General features: G+C 44.2%; 1 protein-coding gene across 4 annotated transcripts; it reads left to right on the top strand.

The window, feature by feature from the left end:
• Window positions 1–2192: 2192 nt before the first annotated feature.
• Window positions 2193–7705, top strand: LOC109783686 (DNA-directed RNA polymerases IV and V subunit 4-like). 4 transcript variants are annotated; one of them, XM_045229642.1, is made up of 10 exons: window positions 2193–2400; window positions 5086–5144; window positions 5947–6049; window positions 6178–6279; window positions 6534–6645; window positions 6762–6839; window positions 6952–6985; window positions 7070–7138; window positions 7234–7323; window positions 7426–7705. In XM_045229642.1, exons 1-9 carry the CDS (start codon window positions 2355–2357, stop codon window positions 7306–7308), a joined length of 678 nt encoding a protein of 225 aa, XP_045085577.1. In that variant the 5' UTR covers window positions 2193–2354; the 3' UTR covers window positions 7309–7323; window positions 7426–7705. The 4 variants fall into 4 exon arrangements, with proteins under 4 accessions (XP_045085577.1, XP_040247751.1, XP_045085576.1 ...); XM_040391817.3 differs by having other exon boundaries at window positions 6172–6279; XM_045229641.1 differs by having other exon boundaries at window positions 5086–5151; window positions 5948–6049.
• Window positions 7706–15684: the final 7979 nt, after the last annotated feature.

Here is a 15684-nt window from a genome sequence, read left to right as displayed (position 1 = left end):
CAAAACAACATATGAACTTCAAACTTTGCAGGACAACAAAAAATTCTTACTACAATGTGGGAAAAAACTTTCAGATTTTTTTGTCTGACTTAGAATGTTTTGTTATCCTACAAAGTTTCAAGTTCATATGTTATTCTATTTAGTAGAACAAAAAAGACAAAAGTTGCTAGCACGAACCGTGATGCAAAAATGAATGGCTAGATAAGAGGATGTAGGAAAGCCTATGCTTTCTCAAATGTTAACCGAAGCGGATGTATACGCTCATGACGATATGGCGTTGCTGGCATGTGAGGAATGAGATCATCCACGACAAACGACCACCGCCTGTCGAAGCCTCGACCAGATTCCTAACCAGCTATATCAACTCATTGTTGGCCATCCAGGCGTACCATCATGGAAATCATACCAAAGGAAAAATGGTTGCTGCACCTTTGTCCAGCAGGAATTTGCTATCACATGTAGAGCATGAGAAGCCATCAGCACTTGGATGGGAGGCACCGCCGGCCGGCTGGGCTGCACTCAACATCGACGGGTCCTTCTCTGCCAAGGACGGAGCTGCAGGAGCTAGCATGGTCCTCCAGGATGAACATGGAGATATTATTTTTTTCGTCTTGCAGTGAGCTAAGGCAGTGTGCATCACCACTAGAGTCTGAACTTGCTGCATGTTCAGAAGGCATCTCTTTGGCTATTCAGTGGTCTGAGTTGCCTTTTGTAATTCAAACGGACTGCGCGAAAGTGGTAAAACTAATCAAAGGAGGTATTGGCGACTGATCGGAGCATATGATGTTGATCCGCGAGATTACTTCGCGTCTTCGGGAACATGGTAAATTCTTAGTTAAGTTTGTGAGGCGTGAACAAAACATTGTTAGTCATTTTTTTAGCAAACTTTGGTCGAATAAAGAAGTGCACTACGGTGTGGCTTCGTTCTGGCCTGACGAGGTTCCGGACCTATGTAATGCAGACATGGCTGCCACTTAATTAATGAATTCCCTTTTCCCCGCAGAAAAAGCCGTCTTAGAATTGATAAACAATGGATGAATCTGATTTATCCCTTGAGGAAAATCCCGATTAGAAGTTGCGCAATGAGCCAACATCGTTTGAAGAAATTATCCATGAATTAAATTGTGCTCGATTAAAGGATGCACAATAGCCAACACCGTTGGAAGAAATTATCCACATATTAAAATTGTGGGATTAATTATGGGACCTAAAATGAAATTTTGAGCATGAGGATCTGAAGTGTCCTGGTCGATTAAACGTTGCGTAATGAGCCAAAACCATTGGAAGAAATTACCCATGGATAAAATTGAGACATTAATTGCGGGTCTTAGACCGAAATTTCGAGCATGAAGATCCGACGCAATGAGCCAACACTGTTGGAATAAATTATCCATGAATTAAACTGGGGCATTAATCGCAGGACTTCAACTGAAATTCAGAACATGAGGATCCGAAGTGTCGTGCCCGATTAAAGACTGCGCAATGAACCAACACTGTTGGAATAAATTTAAATATACTTTCTAAAAAAATTATTACATTGCAACGCACGGACATGTGTCCTAGTAAATTATTAAACTAAAATTCTAATCAGAACACGACCCATGTATCACATGGGGAAAATATCAGGTGCTACGGGAGCACCTGAGTTTAGGTGCTCCAAGAGCTTCTCGGCCATTGGATCTGAAATCCAACGGTCATCTACAGATGCGCTGGACCCGATTTGCAATACCAAATTTTTGGGGGTGTTCTTTGAATAAAAGCGCGAGCTCTCTCCTCGGTCTTCGAATCTCAGATCTAACGGTTGAAAAGCTCCTGGAGCACCTGATCTTAGGTGCTCCCGTAGCACCAGATATCCTCCCGTATCACATAACCCACAGGATGTCACCGCTCGCCTCTCTCCTCCGTAGCCTGAACATTTTCTTATTCTCGCTCTCTCTCTTCTCTCCCTCGATTGCTTCAATGAGAGAGAACCCCTAAGCCGGCAACCGATTGTGCAGCCCCAAGTTGCACTCCTGCTCTGACTCCGGTGAGCCCCAACCGATTGTGCAAGCATGGTTGTATCTTATGTTTTTTTTAGAATGGTTGTACTATCTCATTTATGGGCCCTCAAGCCGGACTCATGGGCCCATAATCGATCCGAGCCCAGAGCATCTCTCCCTCACTCCCCAGCCAACTTTATAAACCCGTGAATACATCCGGGCAGAGGCAGGCCGCACTCTCTCACTCTCCGACCCCTCGCCAGCGACAGCGAGCAGTGAGCAGCGGGGCGCGTGCGGCGGTCGGTGCGGAGAGCGACGCGACCGACTCCGGCAGGCGCCTCCCGATCACCACCGCCTTCTCCGCGGGCAGCCGCAATGGCGAACAGGGGAGGGAAGGGGTCGTACCCCCCGTCCAAGTCAGGTGATCCCCTTTCGTTTTATCCCCCCTTTCCCCGTACTTTTTTTGCGTCGACGTCTCAACCCTCGACCAACGCGACCTTCACCGGATATAACCCGGGGGGTGCCGGGCTCTTCGGCGTCTGTCGGGTAGGATCCGATGCGGATGGCTACGGATTAGGGTTTGCAGAACGCCGAGGGTTTTGTTGTGACGAATGATACTGGTGCCCCGGCGGGTGGGCATCTAAAGGATATGGATTTTGGCTATTGGAGAAGGTTTAGATCCAATCTGATCGGTGCGAGGGCTTGTGATTCGGTTGTTTATGTGGTTCTGTCGGATTTTGTTATGGGTGTGTGATGTATCCACGGCGAAACATAACTGTTTGTTCAGGGCTTCTTTCGACTGTAGGACTTTTGGAGGGTTCCAGTCCTTCAGAATTTTCTAACTAGCACAAGCCCTTTGGATTGTGGAATTGGATTGGATTATCTGTTTACGCGTGCTTATAGAAATACATCTGGCTACTATTTGTTACCAAATTGATCTCAACAACTTTGCTACTGGTTGTGTCACACTCATATGTGGGTGGGTTCTTATAATTTGGTCTCTCAAGGAAAACCGGAAAAGTAGATAATTGAGTTGATCGTGACACGGCTTGCTCAAAATGACAATGCATCAAACGTTGCTGGGCATTGTGGAATCACTAGCAGCCTATTAGGTTTTGGGTCTGTTTGCCTGTGAATAAGGTAACACTAAATGGAACATTTGTGTTTATGGACAAGTGCAATGGCTAAATTTAGCGATTCCTATGGGTTTTAGTCTAAAGAATGGTCCTTCCCTTCAACAAGAGAGTATATTTGGTTGGTGACTGATTTTGCCACACTACTTCTGCCACACTTGCCTTAGCTCTGGTGCTCAAATTCTTAGCCTCACTTTCAATTGCCCGAGGGAATTTCACACACTTTTTGTGTGTATGACATGTGGACTTATTTTGAACAAAACAATCTTGCCTTAGGTGTGGCTAGAACCAAACACCCACCTAACTTGGTCAAAGTTGCCTAACTTGATACTTGGCAAAGTGTGGCAAGGTGTGGCTGGGAACAAAGCAGCCCCGTAGTTAAACCAACCTTCACTATTTTGGTAAAGGAAAATCCTTGGATCAAATGTAGAACTAAACTAGAAACTGAGATATATACCTATTCTGAAATATCACGTGTGTGATATGCTCGTGGTTCTGTGATAGTTAGCGTTTTTTCTACCCGTGTCAGAACGTCTTACGACATGCCGTAAATTCTCTCTCAAGAATATACTACTTTGGAGAGCATGATGATTTATCCCTTGCATATTTGAAGTGGTCCGAGCACTACTCACTTGGCCAACGTATGATTGGCTTTAACTTCTTTTACGGGGTAAGGGCTGATGAGTCTTTGTGCCACACTAATATGCTTGGATGTTTACTAGCAATAGGTTATCTATTTCGCAGCATCTTAGAAACACGCACTACAACCTTGTTGTCTTGTTGAAATGCGTGGAATGGAGTGATACATGCATCAAGGCATATTGTACCGGGTATTTTTGGAATTAATTTAAAATAGCAATATTTAGCAGCACTATCACCAAAGAACTAGCCATGGGCATGGGTGCGTGGAAGTTAGCTATTCACGTGGCAGAGCCATGACTTGGTTTCGAGATCTTGTGGGTTTCAAGTCTAGTGTACCGCAACTTGTTTGGAACTGAGAGGCTTTAAGTCAAAATAAAGTGAAATTGCGGGGCACAACAGCAACAGGACAACCACCGCCTATATCTTGAGTTATTGACCTCCATTTCCGCTTCATCCCACCTCCAACTTTCCTCCTCTTCTCCTCTTCTCCAGATCTACTCCACCGCCGCCTCCCATGGCGTCTCCAGCCAGAAACCTTAACCCTAATCCGAACACTAACAACCCCGATCGTCCCTTCGACATGGGTATTCTCTTCGGGTCGCCTCCTAACCCGGCGCCTACCGCCGCGCCCATGTTCCCTGCCGCTGCCGTTCGGCTACTCCCACCCCTCGGTCACCTCTCCCTTTCACGGCGTCCCCTACCTCCACCACATGCTGGATCTTCACCCCCCTATGCCCCGCCCAGCCATCTCCTTTCCCGTTCCAAACTTAAATGGAAACCCTAGCGCCGCCTTGGGTGGCGGCTACCTTCTCTACCCGCAGCATCTCCGATACCTCATACCCTGCTCAGTCAACTCCTACATGCGTAACCTGAACCTGAGTGTTAACCTCAGAGCCGCCTTGAGCCGCCTGCAGGATCGCCAATCTCCCATGGCCAGCTCAGGCAACTACATCCACACACTGAACCCAAACACAAACCTGAACCTGAGCGCCAACCCCAGCGCCGCCTCGCACGGCCACTACCTTCAGAACATGCAGGATATTCGACAGCCCATGTCCCGCCCAGTAATATCCTCTGCCATGCCAAACCAGAGCGACAACCCCCGCACCGCCTCAGGTGCCAAACCCGAACATAATAAAGGTATTTATGTCTGACATGGAAGTTTTTTAATCTAAGATTTTTATGGTACGTTTTGTTGTTGTTCAGTTTTGTGATCCTGCTATATGATGATTGATGATTTTACAGCTTTATCAAAATGAATGCTGTGTCAGTTGAGCTTTCGAAGGCAAGTTTAGAGTTTGACAGATTTCTTAACTGATTTATTCTGACAGGAGCACCGAACGGAAGGCAGATGGTTCTGATTTCTGATGATTCTGATTCTGATTCTGATTCTGATGGTAATAATATTGCCCAATCTCGTCATTAAACATTTTCCAGGCAACAGTTTATTTAAATCTAGTTTTACTGCACTTATCACAGCTCTGCTCCATGAGAAAATCCTTTGGTATTTGCTTTTGTTATAAGAATATCACTTGTGTCTGCTAGCACGTTACGAGCTATCTGTCTGACATGATCAGCATCCATTGTGTTTTATTTGTCACTGTCAGAAAATTTCATTTGTACGGTTGTACCCTGCTACCCTAGGGCTTAGGCCATCTTTAGCAGGAAGGGGGTAAACTTTTATGTTTGAAAACATGAAATGATACTTTTTTGTTCCAGTAAAGAATCATTTGACTAGAAGAGTCTCACAACCTTCTACGCTCGCCAAATACTTATCTTGGCAGCCTTCATAGGATTGATCAAATACTACAGAAAAAATGTCGGAAGAGAATTATATACCTTGTTTGTGGTTCCCCTTTGGTTTTATTTGCAGATGATTTGTTGACAATTTGTTCATAGTTGATGTTATTTACCATTACACTGAGTGTGAAAGGACACTTCATATCGTTTGTAGTTGAAGACAAGACACTGTTGTTTTGTTTCACCAATTTATGGCTGTGCATAACAAAATGGTAATCATTGAGCTGCTTACATTGTAACTGTTGCAGTATTTGATAGGGCAGGATATCTGATCACAGTACATAAATAAGCACTAAAATTTACTGTATTGTTGAATGAAACTTCAATGTGAATAATATATTGATATATAGTTGAAAATATACAATAACCTCATATATCACTGCCTGTATTTAGATTTTTTCGAAGAAGAGGCTCCCCCCACACACTCCAAGTCAAATGGGAAAGCTTCATCTGATAGCCTAAAAACTGGTGGAAAGGCTTCATCCTTTTCTAATGGTATGTATGCATCATTTTGTACTTTTGCTATACATTGCTGATAAAACTAAAAGTTCTAGTTATACAATCGACTGCCTTTCTGTGTCTTGCATATCTTTCTTTCATGTATTATGTTCTCATAGGAGAAGGTAGCAAAGGAGGGAAGGCATTTAGTGCTGGGAAGGGTGGGAAGGGCTCCGCATCAAATGCAAAGCCTGCAATGTCTGATGCAGAACTAAAGCTTCAGCTTGGTCAGTTCCTTCCATTGAAATATCCTCTATTTTTCTAGAAGCTTATTTTTTTTATCATAGTAACCTTAATAGTAGTTGAAGTTCGGTAGTTTATGGAATTTCAGTAGGCTCTTTACTTGAGAAGTTCTGTATAATGAGATTGTTAGTTTTACATCATTTGAAACGGGCAAACATCTTATATTATGATTTTCAAACGTCCCTTCTGTCTAAATGAAAAATAGGCAAGCTGATTCCCGCATAACAATTGGTTGCAGATATGTCTCCAAATTCTATATTGTTAACGAACTGTGAAGCAGCAGAAATGTTGCAGAAAATTCAGGGACATATGGCTATCTTATCAGAGGATCCGAAGATAAAAATTCCCGAGTAAGGAACATCTGTTGTTTTAATTCTGTTATGTTCCGCTAATAATTGTTTATGTGGTGTTCTAGTCTGTTAGCTTGTGTGCCTTCATGTTTACTCTTTTCTTCTTGCACCGGCAGGTCGTTTGACAAGGCCTTTCAATATGCAAAAGAAGGAAATCACTTCACCTCCGCGAAGTTGGTGAAAGAAATCCTGGAGTATCCTTTGTTTTGATTAAGAACTAGTATTGGAGATTGCATGTGGTTGCGCAGTTAAATTGTTTCGCCAAGCAACCACTTTGTAGTTAATTTCCTTGACTCGTAGCTGCAGACCCCTTAAAGACTATGGTGTTAATGATGGCGAGGTTCGTAACCCTTCTTTTCCTCTCAGCTTCTTGTATCTCATTTCCCTCATCTCAACATGAAATGGCTTGTTATACGTGTAACAGATATGCATGATTGCGAACATTGGGCCTGAGACCATTGAAGAGGTTTATGCACTCATACCGTCTCTCAAGGTCAGTGTCTTTTGCTGACATTTGGGATATATGCCATTTTACATATTACCAGGAACAGGAACTCAGTCCTGCAAAATCCAAATTTCTTTGCACAGGCCACTAGGTCGATCAATGAAGGCAAGATCGCAGAGGCCCTTACCGCCCTCGCTAACATAAAAGCCTCCAAGTGAACCTGAGCTACACAGGTAATCCGGGGGCAAATCTTTGAACCACACCTCTTCCTGATCTCTCGCCTTTCTTAATGATCTAAATTTCTAAATGGGTCTTAATCTTAAACATATATGCAGCTGATCAGGCAATGAAGAATCCGCAACGGGTGTCTCTCTGGTGTATGGATGTTAACCGAAATTCTTTTGAGGGCCGAAATCAAGTTGTGTGTATGTGGAAACCGTACTATGCACCCGTGTGCCAGCTCTAGGTCTGGATGGTTGAACTTTGACTTTTGGAAACTAGACGCAGGTTTAGCTAGAGTGGTTGAAGTGATGTACTCTGGATTGCCAATTGATACCCGATTGTCTGGCTCGCCTGAGCGATGAAAACTGTTGTTGTGGCCTGTGTGTTTATGCATCTCTGCTTGTCTGTTTACTTTTCTGTGAGTCGTATTCTTCTGGGTGCAGATTTTTACTTCTATAGTAATTTGGGAAGTAATATATTTCGTAGAGCTGTTCGAAAAGGATTTTGTTTTCTGTAGACGGCAGCTCTGGTAGGGCAGGTTGAATTTGTAAGTTCAGCCGTTTTAGCTAGAACGATTAGCAATCCAACATAAAATCTACTTTATTTGAATGTGTGGTTTCAGCAGTTTTGGGGCTGCTTCCATTCAAAAGAATCTAACAGGAAATATTGAGGATTTATAGATCCTTGGATCATCTCTAGCAGATCCGGTAAAGCCGTGTCCTGCAAATTCGTTTACGGTAGACTTTTTTTTTCTGCGGTACTGTGAGGCCCTGCAAGCTCCCAGGGTATTCCTTTTGCGATAGATGCAGCCACAACTTGCCCAAGCAGTGCTACATGAAATTCATTTTGCAAATCAACTAGGTTGTCAGAAACTGGTCATCCGAGGTTATTCATTTTGCGATAGATGCAGACAGTATGACTGTGCAGGAGTTGTTTGTTTACATATTGTCCAAAGGAAGCAAATCGGGTGGCGCATACATTTGCCCATGAATGTAATTTAGATAGTTGTGTTTGGGTGCATGACCTCCCTAGTTTTTTTGTCGTTGTTGGTGGACAATGTAAGTGCGGCTTAAATTAATAAAGTAAGCCATGATGTAAATAAAAGGTGACTGAATCCTAAGGCCAACTCCAACCCGATGGCCTATTCGTTCATCCGCATCCGTTTGAGTCCAAGTGGGCAGAAAACACGACTCAACGCAGCGATGCAAACGAGGACGGATGTCAAGTAGCGGACGCCCACATTGTCCTCCCCATGTCCTCCCTTGGCCTGCCCATCTGTGGCACAACGGTAATTCTTCCCCCTCCCCATCCCCATCCACACACCACCCCGGCCTCGTCGCCCTCGCCACCACCCCAATTCCAACCGCTTCGCCACTACCCCAGGCCCCACCGCCCATCCACCAACGGCCTTACCGCCATATTTGCCGGCGTTTTGCAGCCACTCCTCGCCACCGTTGGGAACACTACAAGGCACACCTACCCAAGGTGTCCGCACTACCTGCCTCCACGGTCATTGCCGGAGGGCGCGTGCTTCGACATGCCTATTGTTAGTATGGGCAGAGGGCGTTGCCTTAAACCGGGCGCGATTTGATCACAACCGCCTTTGTCGTCGTCCACAATTGTTCGGGCGTTTGCCCGCAAGGTACCATGGTGGGCAGCTCGGATGATATTGTTTTTACAACAGCTTCATATGTTCATCAAACGATTCATCGTCCAACGATGAGGATTTTGTGGTTGCTACTTTGGTCGTCAATGAGCACATTGCTAGTCAGCGACCTAGGTTTAGGGGATCGATCTCGAGCCATTCTCCGGGGTTGGATCGTAACAGAGAGAGCGTCCATTGCGTACTCTACAACGATTATTTCAATTTCATTGACACACTATTCCCTCCCAAGCTTCCGAATGGCGAGACGTATGTTCAATCGTATTCGGGAGGGAGTGGTGGCATATGATGATTACTTCAAATGCAAGCATGATGCCCTTGAAAAGGTTGGCTTCTCCTCTTATCAGAAATGTACTGCAACTATTCAGATGCTTGCATACAAAATTCTCAATGATCTTGTGGCTGAGTATGTCCACATGAGTGAGATCACATGCCTAGCGTGTTGTATAAGTTCTGAAAAGTTGTGGTTGCAGTGTTTGGCCCGGAATACTTGAGAGAACCAAATGTTGTGGATACAACCCGGTAGTTGGCGATCAATGAATCTAGAGGCTTTCTGAGAATGCTTAGAGCATAGATTGTATGCACTATGCATGGAAGAACTGCCCATTTGTTTGAAAAAGGAAATATAAGGGACATGTTAAAGCTTGCACGGTCATACTTGAAGTTGTGGCATCACAACTTCACAAGATCTCTGGATTTGGCACTCTTTTTCGGCATGACAGGTTCTCATAATGATATCAACATGCTTCAGTGCTCATCGGTGTTCGTAAGGCTTTGAGAAGGCGACTCCCGATAAGCCAATTTTGAGGTCAATCACAAATACAACAACATATACTACCTAGCTAATGGTATCTATCCTCAGTGGTCAACTATTGTGAAGACAATCTCCAAGCCCATGGGAGAGTAGGTTTTTCCAAGAACAAACGAGTACTAGGAAGGATGTGGAGCGTGCTTTCAATGTTCTCGAATCTCGATGGGCTATTGTTAGGCACCCTGATAGAACATGGAGCCCTCAGAGGATGTGGGAGGTGATGACCGTGTTGGGGAACACAGTAATTTCAAGACATTTCCTACGATCACGCAAGATCTATCTAGGAGAAGCATAGCAACGAGCGGGGAGAGTGTGTCCACGTACCCTCGTAGACCGAAAGCGGAAGCGTTTTATCAACGCGGTTGATGTAGTCGTACGTCTTTACGATCTGACCGATCCTAGCACCGAACGTACGGCACCTCCGTGTTCAGCACACATTCAGCTCGATGACGTCCCTCGTACTCTTGATCCAGTTGAGGCCGAGGGAGAGTTCCGTCAGCACGACGGCGTGGCGATGGTGATGATGATGTTACCGGCGCAGGGCTTCGCCTAAGCACTACGACGATATGACCGAGGTGTTAACTGTGGAGGGGGGCGCCACACACGGCTAGGAACAATTGATGTGTGTTCTAGGGGTGCCCTCCCCATGTATATAAAGGAGGGAGAGGGAGGGAGGCAACCTAGGGCGCGCCCAAGTAGGAGGAATCCTACTTGGGCCCCTAGTCCAATTCGCCCCCCCTATCATATTTGGCCAAGGGGGAAAGGAAGGAGGGGGGAGGGGAAGGAAGAAGGAGTCCTACTTCATACTTTCCTTTTCCTCCTCTCCCTTTCCCTTTCTCCCCACGTGGCTAGCCCTATAGGGGGCGCACCAGCCCCTTGTGGGCTGGTGTGTTCCCTTACTTGGCCCATTAAGCCCATATCTTTACCGGGGGTTGCCCGGAACCCCTTCCGGTGACCCGGTATCACCCGGAACACTTCCGGTGTCCAAATACCATCGTCCTATATATGAATCTTACCTCTCGACCATTTCGAGACTCCTCGTCATGTCCGTGGTCTCATCTGTAGGGTAACGCAGCAGAAAACAAAAAATTTCCGACCTACGCACCAGCCCAGGACCACTATGGAGACTGCATACATGGTTTGATCTTTTTCGTTACCGACTCGTAGCGCAGCGGGAAGTAGAGTCGATGACGATCGGCGGTGCAGATCCCCGCAGCTAGGATTTACAACCTCCCAACCGCGAGGATGTATACCCTCATCTGCTCCTCAGACAGCCCTCCGGGAGGCGGTCGAACAGCCCCCGGACGGTGTCGCGGACAGCCCTTCGGGAGGACCTTCGAAACTCGAACGGTCACTCGGACAGCCCTTCGGGAGGACCTTCGAAACTCGAACGGTCACATGGACAGCCCTTCGGGAGGCACTCACGAACTAAGACCGAAACTACGATCTCTCTACAGAGTTGCACACATACGGTGTCATCTATCCGGCAGGGCTTCGCCGTCCAGAACTAGTTCCTGCCGGAACCCAGACAACCTTTCGGCTCTACGAAACTATTTCGCGGGGAGGGAGAGAGAAGCCAGATCATTGCATGGCACTTGTATGTGAGAAGGGATGATCCTTTAGGCAGCCCCCTCCACCCAAATTTATAGGCCAAGCCCAAGGGTGGCTTCTCCAAGAAGCCAAGGGGGGAAATACCAAAAAGGCCCTCAAGGTGGCTTCTCCAAGAAGCCAAGCAAAAAAGCACTTTCACTATTCATGACGACATTTTTCAGCGTCCGTTCGAACTGAAAATATTTATGTGGGCTCAGAACATTTCCAGTACCCACTAAAATAATTTTCAACGCGTTCCGAAACAATTTCGGTTTAGTGATTTTCATCTGCGAAAAGCAAACAAGAATGCGTTTTCACTATTCATGAAGACAATTTTTCGCGTCCACTAAATCAGAAAATATTTCTGTGGGTCTTAGAATAATTCTAGTACCCACTAAAATGATTTTGGATTCGTTCTGAAACAATTTCAGATTAGTGAATTTCATTTGCGAAAAACAGCCAAAGCGGTACCGGCAGCTCCGAAACATTTTCGGTTTTTATTTCTGAAAATTCCAAAAAGTTTCCAGAATGATTTTGGCACCCTCCAAGAATTATCAGGCATGTGCCGAAACCATTTTGACTTAATGGCATACCCCGAAACAACTTTTTCGGTTTCACCGAAACTCATCCGGTGACCTCTCTCTGCGGTACGATTCCGCTGTCCGAAACTTTTTCGGTGATTTTCTCTCAGACTCCTTGTCTAGTATTCAGCAGATAGATGACCCTTAAGCGTGTGACCCTATAGGTTCGGTGAAGTATAGACATGACCTGGAACCCCTTCCGATCAATGATCAACATCGGAGCCGTGGGCACCCATATTGACCCCTATACCCACACGAATGAATATTCGAGTGAACCTCCAGTTGCCGTGTGCTATTCCTGTTGCTTCGCGATATGTTACAAATACCCGAGGTGAGACATGTTGGCATTCTCGTGGATCAACAACTTGTCCACTATGCTAGTTACCTCGTTACCGATTTTGTTCTCTTTTCTCATTTCCGTGTTCCGGCATCCCAGTGATCAAATCACACTGTGTCTGGCCAGACGATGATGGATACCGTAATACCGAGAGGGCCCGAGAATATCTCTCCATCGTCGGAGGAGCAAATCCCAATCTTGAGCTATCAAGTTACTTGACACACTTTTCCATGAACCCGTAAGCCGCCGTAATAGCCACCCATTTACGGATGACGTTTAACAAACCCCAAAGTTCATGAAGCAAGCATGAAGAAACTCGATACTCTCATGGTCTAAGGAATCATGCAAACGTTAACCATCTCTGTGTTATGCACCATTAACTTGTGACGAATGAATCTCTTAGCATAACATCAATCCGGGTTGATTCAACACAAATGTTCTCTTAACATTGTGCCCTCAAAATTGCTGGCATAGACATGCCCATGATCAGGAAAACAGAACCATCATGCAACACTTGAGCTAGTCTTAGAGGCCAGACTAGGAATACTTCTTACCGTTTATTATTCTACACGTGCATATGAGTCTTCCTCCGAGCCTCGTGGATATTGCAGACTCGAGAATCATTGCAGTTATAGCATGGAACATAAACATAATTATGAACTCGGAGATAAATAATATCATTTATTATTGCCTCTAGGGCATATCTCCTACAGACTCCCACTTGCACTAGAGTCAATAATCTAGCTTATGTAATGCACTTCACACCTGTGGCACACCGGTGTAAATATGCTTCGCTTGTGGTATAGCCTGATGTCCAACGGATCTGACGACTTCAGTTCCGTGTGTATCTTTGCATGTCCTCGCGTTTTCACGTTTTCACAAAATTCATATTTTTGTGTGGACTTGGCTTTGTATGTATGTGAATCACAGGTCGAACCTGGATTCCTCAGACTGAGTTATGGAGCAACTACCCGCAGTAGTGTCCCATTGTCAAAAGCCATCTTGGAACTATACTAAGTTCATGAATGAACTATATGATCCAACATCTTCTTTGTCACTTCTAAAGCGTCAACATACTTAGCCCTTGTTATAGAATTCGCCACAGTAACTAGTTTGAACAAATTCCAACTAACTGTGCCACCACATTGTGTGTTACACAAAACCCTTAATTTAAATCGAAAATCGCATGGAGAAAAGATGAAGACTGTATCGATGTAACATTTTACAACGAACTCTTCATGATCTCTGCTTGCGAGAAAACCATGTCATCAGTACTTACTCTAGTACTCTGTGACATCTTTCACTGTTGTCCCATGATCAGTAATTTGATCACTTTGGTATCCATACTCGCAACACCTTGGGAGTATCGGACATATCTGGTTGTTTTACATACCATGAAATACATGATTAATCCAAACACAAAAGTGTGTGGAATCTGCATCATGTATTTTACTCATCAGTGTTTTGGGACACTGAGTCTTGCAAAAACTCTTTCCATGTGACTTTGGCAAGAATCACTCCTTGGCGTTTTAAATGCTAAAAGGTTTTAGCATCTTGTCAATATGTATTCATTGCTTAGCCCCATTAGGTAAATCTATCTCCATAGATCATCATGCCTAATATTGAGGCTATTTAGCCTAAGCACTTCATCGAAAAACTATTTTCAAATGAAGTCCTAATTTGTGTCAAGAAATTTATTTCCAATTACCAATGTGCCAAGCACATAAGGTTTTTAGAAATATTATTACGCTCCCACTTACTTTCTTGAATTACAAGCATCTTCGTTACCCATTGATGAAGTCAAAACCCCTTTGACCATTTCATCAAAACACGAAGATTCCAACTCCATTTTGCTCGCTTCTGTCCATTGCTGGAACTCTGAAGTTTGCATACCTACTAGCATCCTCTGGATCGGCAAATTACTTTGGACTGTATCATATACAAGTCCTAGCTTTCATTTTCATCATATGGAAATCCTTTTATCATCCATGTTTCATATCTCATGATTGAAATATGTATTAATTGCTAGTTCAACCCGAACCGACTTTAAGCATCGCTACGATGAAAACAACCTCATCGTAGTCAACTCTTGAACTTGTTATTTCAACAAGTCGAGCTTTATGGATAAAACATTTTATCTGAATCAGTTTTAAGTTCCATAAATATTCGTTAGACTCTAAGTCTTCCGAAAGGTGTATCAAGGTTTTAATCTTGAATCACTTATATGGAAACTAACTCGGGTTGTATTGGCATTTAGCCAATTCCGGAGTCAGGGTCCATCAACGCTTCCTTGTGTATCGTAGGTATAATGTTGTCTAACAACAATATCTCGTTTGCGCACCTGAGAGGTTTGCACGAGCCTTGCCTACGTGGTTCAGCTGCAAGTTCGACCGAAGTTCATACATTTTATTGTAGAGACTTCCGTATCAGACGCAGTAGGAAACTCTGGAATTACTTCCAAGGTCTCTTTCCTTTGATCTGATGACGTAGATACTGTTTATCTCGTCGAGTTGCACTATTCTCCCACTCACCTTTTTGAAAGAACCATGCTCTTTAAAAGCACACCGTTTCGCGGCAAAACTATTTGCCTCGGTATAGTGAGGGAGGAATACCCAACATTTTGGTATAACCTACAAAGTAGCACTTGTCTAATTTGGAATAGGTTTGTAACCTTTTACACAAGCCCCATATTCCAAATGTTCAGAAAAGATATAACATGGTTGGGCGTACCATACCATGGCTTCATTTCAACAGACCCGATGTAGCTCTTTTCAGTGTAAAAGCTGCAGTCTCTAAAGCATCACTTTAAAAGGGATAATGGCAAATTTATTTATGTCATCTTTGACCTTACCATGTCATAAATGGTTTGATTACATCTCCACGGACTTTCCACTTGCAGTGGTGTTCCGGGAGGTGCAAGTTTATGAAACCCCTTTCACAACTCATCAGACATTCGCTAAACATGTAACTCAAATATTCCTTTGTGCAATCAAATTGCAGAAACATAATTTTCTTGTTACAATAACTTCTACTTCATTTTTGAGAACCTTTCGAATGATTTCAAAAGATCCAGACTTACGTCTCATCAAGTAAATATCCATATATCTACTTGAGTCATTTCTAAAGATAAATAAATCCACCACTAACAACACTTATCGGACTACACACATCAAATGTATGATCACTAATAAGTTTGTTGTTCGTTCCTTATGGCCTGTGAACGGTATTTTAGTCACTTCACTTTTCGGAGGAAAGTTGCAAGTGTCAGATGATTCAAAATCAAAAAGACTTCAAAATCCATCATAATGGAATTTTCCATGCGGGTTTCTCCAATGTGACCAAATGTAGTGCCACACTTGTGTGGTATTCTTTTAGTCTTGCAACATTTAG

The sequence above is a fragment of the Aegilops tauschii genome, chromosome 6, assembly GCF_002575655.3.
Source record: "Aegilops tauschii subsp. strangulata cultivar AL8/78 chromosome 6, Aet v6.0, whole genome shotgun sequence".
NCBI lineage: Eukaryota > Viridiplantae > Streptophyta > Magnoliopsida > Poales > Poaceae > Aegilops > Aegilops tauschii.
Note: the sequence above shows the minus strand (reverse complement) of the source record. Positions and strands in the feature narration are given on the sequence as shown.

What these genes read in the sequence shown, in the direction of transcription:
- LOC109783686 (XM_020342285.3), top strand. Translation starts at nt 2,355, where the DNA reads ATGGCGAACAGGGGAGGGAAGGGGTCGTACCCCCCGTCCAAGTCAG. An exon ending in TTCTGATTCTGATTCTGATG is followed by an intron (nt 5,152 to 5,947) that starts GTAATAATATTG and finishes GCCTGTATTTAG; the next exon opens with ATTTTTTCGAAGAAGAGGCT. An exon ending in AGAACTAAAGCTTCAGCTTG is followed by an intron (nt 6,280 to 6,533) that starts GTCAGTTCCTTC and finishes AATTGGTTGCAG; the next exon opens with ATATGTCTCCAAATTCTATA.